The sequence below is a fragment of the Engraulis encrasicolus genome, chromosome 4, assembly GCF_034702125.1.
Source record: "Engraulis encrasicolus isolate BLACKSEA-1 chromosome 4, IST_EnEncr_1.0, whole genome shotgun sequence".
NCBI lineage: Eukaryota > Metazoa > Chordata > Actinopteri > Clupeiformes > Engraulidae > Engraulis > Engraulis encrasicolus.
In genome coordinates this window covers 54,923,792-54,930,037 of record NC_085860.1, presented here as the reverse complement: position 1 = coordinate 54,930,037, position 6,246 = coordinate 54,923,792, and the positions used below count along the sequence as shown (strand labels likewise).

General features: G+C 42.7%; 1 protein-coding gene across 1 annotated transcript in view; it reads right to left on the bottom strand.

Moving 5' to 3' along the window:
* Positions 1-2,965, bottom strand: part of LOC134448144 (M-phase inducer phosphatase 1-B-like) — a 37,009-nt gene extending 34,044 nt beyond the window's left edge. Inside the window, exons 1-2 of the mRNA XM_063197903.1 lie at positions 2,881-2,965; positions 1,409-1,552 (exon numbers count right to left, since the gene is read on the bottom strand). Of these exons, the coding sequence (XP_063053973.1) occupies positions 1,409-1,545 (137 nt within the window). The 5' untranslated portion in view covers positions 1,546-1,552; positions 2,881-2,965. The remainder of the gene's footprint in view (positions 1-1,408; positions 1,553-2,880) is intronic.
* Between the last annotated feature and the right edge of the window lie 3,281 nt (positions 2,966-6,246).

Here is a 6,246-nt window from a genome sequence, read left to right as displayed (position 1 = left end):
AATAAAAAATAAAAAAAGGAAAAGAACAAAAAAAAAATCGATTTTGTGCCCTGTGAATTGATTATGTGAATTTTGAAATGATATTGATCGATTATATCGATTATTTTACCCAGCCCTAGTGGGGATATTATATTCCAAAAGGTGGTTACAGGCTAACCCAGTTAAATTAACCCAGCGCAAGCTTCCCAATAGAATAGACTCGCAGGCTCATCCTTCAATCAAACCAAAGCCAAAGGCCTCTTCTATCTTGGTCAGCGTTAACAAACCAGTGTTAGCAAACTGTGTGAGGAGGATTTTGTCTGTGTCTGTGCCTCAGTGTTCTTACCTTGACTGAAGGAATGAGGTAAGACGACTAAAGGTGTGAGTGTCATTGTGTCTGTGTGTAGCATAACCAGGGAGAGGTGTGGTGGGATGGCGTGTAGCAGATATGTGAAACTGCATGCGTTGGTGGTAGTGGTGGTGGTGGTGTGGGATAGCAGCACTAATGTTATATGACCCTGACTCAAGGAAACAATGCAAAACTGTGTTTGTGTAGTGGTATAGCCTCTGGCTCAAATAGGTGTGGGGTGGCTTTTAGATGTGTGTGGTGGTGTATGCTGCCCTACAAAACAAGAACGCAGTAACTCGGATTTTGGCAAGCTGAGAAAAAAGGCTTCAAAGTTTCCTATATGGCAGCTCGTCAGTAAAGTGACGAGCTGCCCCCCCGAAAAAACAACATTTATGAGTCTTTTTTGCCCCAAAAAATGGAGCTACTGCGTTCTTGGCTGGTATTACTGCCACAAAATGGAGTTACTGCAGGAGTTACTGCGTTCTTGGCTAGTATTACTGTCTACTCCCAAACCATTCCCATTGGAACGTGCAACAGTAACTCACCGACTTACTGCGTTTTTGTTTTGTACAACGTAACATAATTTTTGCACTTTCAACATGATTTCTCTCTAAAACGGGACGATGTTGGACCACGTTTTTTTGACACAAGACAAATGATGTAGTTTAAAGCCTATTTCCGATCTAAATTTTTTTTGACCATTTTCGAGTTACTGCGTTCTTGTTTTGCACGGCAGTATGATGATACTAGACTAGCGAGACTAGGCTTCTGTCTGATTGATCTAGAGCCTGGAATAGGTGTGGCGTACACTGTATGTGCTGGTGGTAGTCGGGCAGCCGTGACCTAGTGGTTAAGGAGATGGGCTTTAGATCAGAGGGTTGTAGGTTCGAATCCCATCCTCCTAATCTCCATCTCACTCCATGGCCAAAGCTCCTAACCTCACACTGTTCCAGGGACTGTAACCAATACCCTGTACTTAAACATAATTGTAAGTCACTTTGGATAAAAAGTGTCAGCTAAGTGTAATGTGATGTGATGATAGTGGTAGTAGTGGTACTCATGTAATGTTGTTGTTGTTACCCTGACTGGAAGGCAGCGAGGCCGGTGAAGCAGTTGGTGAGCTCAGTCATGGGGGAGGGCTGGCACTCGGGGGAGATGGGGATGGGGACACCCCTCAGGACCACGCCTGACACGCCCGGGACCAATGACTGAGCCATGGACAACCTGGACATGCACACATGCACAAGAAAGAGACACACACGGACACACACGGACACACACACACACACACACACACACACACACACACACACACACACACACACACACACACACACACACACACACACACACACACACACACACACACACCCTTCAATGCTTTTTTATGGAAGACATTGTGGAGTGATTATACAGTCCATTCTACAGACTGACAGTAAATTACACACAAGTAAACAACAAGGACAAATGATGATGAAACATGATGAAGCGCTTACGCAAAATGTTTATAACCATTGAGTAATATTCCAGTTATTCTTTCTGAGCACAACCCCCAGAACTCCTTCAGGAGAAAAATAAAAGTAAAGGAATAAGTATGTATGTACTGGTTAGTTAAGATTATGGAGGGCAATTAGCCTACATAATGTCCAATGGTTGATTATCAAGACCAAGATACTTGTCGATTTTTTGCTCAAGAATTTTGTTCAGTCATACACATCAAAAAGAAGGAAGGTTTTTCCCCTTCATCTGAGGTACTGCGGTGGTATCTGCTTTTGTTCCAAACAAACATGTACTAACTACAGTGTAAATGAAACACGTCCTAACTTGTCTTCCAAACGTGTGTGCGGCGACAAACATCCCTTGCAGAAACAGGAAGTAAGTTACATGTATTTTAGTGCTTTATTCTTCGTGATTAGTCCAGACGTCTAATACAATCATAAAAATGTTTCAGCAGATTGTATGCCTTACATTGCTGATTCATTTATAAAAAGGTCGGGAAATTGTCATTTAAAAAATACTGCAATGCAACGACGGACAATGTAAAGTTTATTGAGCAGCCTAAGCAGCTCAGGGGTTTACATACAACTGGCTATCATCAAACATATCGTCGAATTTAAAATGACGATTTGCTAAAACAGGGAAATGTGATGTTACGGAAGCAACACGATGCAGTAGTGCTGAAAACATATCTTGTGTGAGAATTTCCTGATGCTTTTCAAAACTAATCAGACGACAATGTCCAACATAAAATTACCACAGACAACACCCTGAAGGGTAACAGTGCTACCGTAGCACTACCCCATGTTTTGTTCGCGTAACTTTAGTAGTAGTAACATTAGCTCTATTTTTATTAGACCAGGGAAGAAAGTCAAAGAAGACAAGAACTTTAGCGAGTTGCTAGCCAAATCTGACGTTACGGCCTTGAATGAGTTTATCGCAGTGAGACTAGTTAGCAGTTAGTGGAAACTTTGCACCGAATGGGTCGACCTCAGGGTAACCTAATTCAATCAGCGCTAGTTTGTGTAACTATGCAATTTAAAGTATATACTTACCGCTCACTTATTATGAATCAATGTGAGTTGATGACTGGATTTTAAATTTCACGCCAGAAAACATTCCAACCCAACGCCACTTCCGTTAGGGGGGAGCCAGGGCGTTCTGGTATCCCATTGGCTGGTTCGAACAGAGCGTGGAGAAGATTACAAAGCTTTTTTTTGTCACAGTGGAAACTTAGAGTAGTAGAGTAACTTTATTGATCCCCAGGGGGAAATTCAGGAGAAAACTTGCCACAAAGTAAAATAGGCCTGGTTTAATATTGTTCTTGTTTTGTCAATTATATAAGACATAAAAGCACATAATATTCTGATGTCTAAGCTATCACCAAATAGTTTATAGATTGTCCTGTGTGCTGTGTGCATCCAGTCTGGAAATACCTATGAAAAGTATTCGAATAAGATGTAAATGGCCTGAAGAAAGAAATGGCCCCTGGCACCTGGACCCCTAGCAATAGCATAGGTGTGTGTTTAGGTTCCATCAAGCATACTCTTTGGAACTCAAGCATGAATGGAACCCATATTCTCCAACGTATTGGCCCAGGGTTGTAGATGGACTTGAGAGGGAAAACACATTTTTACAATGTTCTTATTAACAAATAATAATCTTTCTGTGAGTGAAATGGAATTCTCTGTAAACTGCCACTGTTTTCATCGGTCCTCTTTATTCCATCATAACCTGTGGAGACCAGGGCCGGATTAACATTGCCCGGGGCCCCTAGGCTACAGGTTGTTGTGGGGCCCCCTGAAAGGCAAATTTTCCAGGAAAATTACATAGACAATGTAATAATTATAAGATAGGAATTGAGGGCAACTTGTCTACCAACTGTACTGAACACAATAGATACATTTTTCAATGTTGCATTGGGTCAAAATTCTGCATTTTTTTTTCACCTCTGACCGATCAGGGGTCCCCTGGAAGGTGGGGGCCCTAGGCTGCAGCCATATCTAGCCTGTGCGTTAATCCGGCCCTGGTGGAGACATATCCAGACAAGGACAATTAGGCCTACTCAGAGGCGAATCTAGGGTCAGGTGGGGCCCCAAGCAAAAATGCAAAAGAGGGAACATTTGAAACAAAATCTGCAATACTGTACAGTGTGGGCTGTTATTCTGGGGGCCCCAAGCGACTGCCTGCCTTGCCTGGTGGCAAGATGCGCCTCTCGGCCTACTCCACAGGTCTGCCGGGCCCAGGCCCAGGGGCCCGAGAGCCAATCGGGCTCCTGAAGTTACAATGTCCATATCACATTAAAGGTGCACTGTGCAGTCCACCCACTTCTCCTGAAGTGAAATTTTTTTTTAAATCTTCTGCCCATGTTTGAATACAAAAAGGAATGATCACATAGCAGTATTGCAGGTGATTGACCAAACAGATGAAAACGGAGAAACAATGACGGTATATTAAGGACAGTTGGGGGGTATGACATGATAAGTTGCCTAATTATTTGATGACGTTAAAAATCACGTACCCCCACTTTAAAAATCCCCACTACACCGCTGTGTGCTGCTCATTGAAATTGGGCTGCCTATTTGATATTTTCATGAAAGTTTACTAAGTAATAAACTAATATTTTCTAGTATGGCCCTTTCTTGTTGTGGCACAAAGGCCTATACATGGGTTCTAAATTTTGTGTATAACCTGACTGCGCGAACCTAGCTGTGCACAACTCAACCTCTGATTGTTGGAAACCGCTGTCAGTCACAAAATCAGCTCACGTGGATGGCTGGCTGCCAGTGTCTTGCCCCTTCTCAAAACATCGTGTTGATAAACACACTGAGAACCCAAGTATAGAATTATAATTCATCCATGTGCCCAGGCAAATGCAGTCACTAGGCTGAGGCCCCTGACTCATCAGTGCTGTGCATGGTAGGGTGCACATGCTGTTACTATTATGTTATTCATTTTCCTATCTATTAAAAGATATTAAACAAATTCATTGAACCATTCTCAAAATCTGTACAACTCTATGGCGGTAGTTAAACTCAATTAATCTGGTTCTCACGCAGATGGTTGTTACCAACCACAAAGTTGGGCGAAAATGCGCGAGGGTATGTGTGAGACCCAGGCTAAAACTCAGTGCCCTATAGTAGTGATGTAAGACGAGCCAATAGAACCGCATCTCAAAGAAGAGCCGAAAATCTCATCACTACCCTCTAGCCTGTAAAGCTCTAACATGTCCAGAAGAGGTCATACATGTATGTTTAGAGCAGAAACATTGTCAAATGTGTGATGTTCACACCCTATTTCAGAACTTTAACTTGAATGTCTATTGCTGTCAACTTGTTGCCATTCCCTTTTCAGACAAAAGGCTAGTTTTTGTCTCAATTTCAAACACACAATTTGCAACTTTCACTCCTACTTGTTCCTTTCCGATACATAGCTCAAATAGCCTTTCGTTGGGCGGTTTCTACCCTGAAGTAGAACGGTCACCTTGGGCCTACAAACAGTGAAAGGAACTGGTGAAATAATATTGACACAATGTTTAGAATGGTACATAGAGCAAACACTGTCAAAAGTTTGAATGAAAACCTTTGAAAATATTCTTCCGCATTACACCGACCCAGGGAAGTCGGTGGGGGCGGGTGACAAAGACGAATGTTGCCCCGGGCACAGGGAGAGAGAAAGAGAAGAGAGAGGGTGTGTGCGAATGTTGCCCCAGGCACAGGGAGAGAGAGAGAGAGAGAGAGAGAGAGAGAGAGAGAGAGAGAGAGAGAGAGAGAGAGGAGAGAGAGAGAGAGAGAGAGAGGAGAGAGAGGTTGTGTGCGGGTGTGTCTTCATTACATTGTATAGTCTATTGGGTGGGCCTTCAGAAACTTTGCACTGGGCCTGGCCAAAGCGGTCAGCAACCCTGCACACCCACTTCTAGGAAAAATCCCTACAACCTGCTACCAATAGCAGACCACAGAGACAGCGCTGACGCATATAACAGGTCATTGAAGAGTTGACCATGACACGTCACATTTCGCACAGGATACAACAAAACCACAGAAAACTAGACAGTGATGTCTGGAGAGAGCAGAATGCTTCAAGATGTCTTGAGCATGTCATGTCTCTCCAGCGGTGTAGTCTACTCTTTTGAAGTGGGTATACTGTATATTCGAACATTTTTTGAAGTGGGTATACTGTATATATTTATGCTATTCTAAATAATGGATCAATCAATTTTAAGTGGGTATACTGAAGTCCCTAAAATTTAGAAGTGGGTATACTCTGTATACCCGCGTTCTACGTAGACTACACCACTGTGTCTCTCTCTGTCGATGATACTATAAGTATACAGTGCAGTATTTGACTATGTAATTTCCTATGATTCTAGGCTGACTACTTTCTCCTGAATATTCAATCATATCATAGTTCATAGTGTTCAT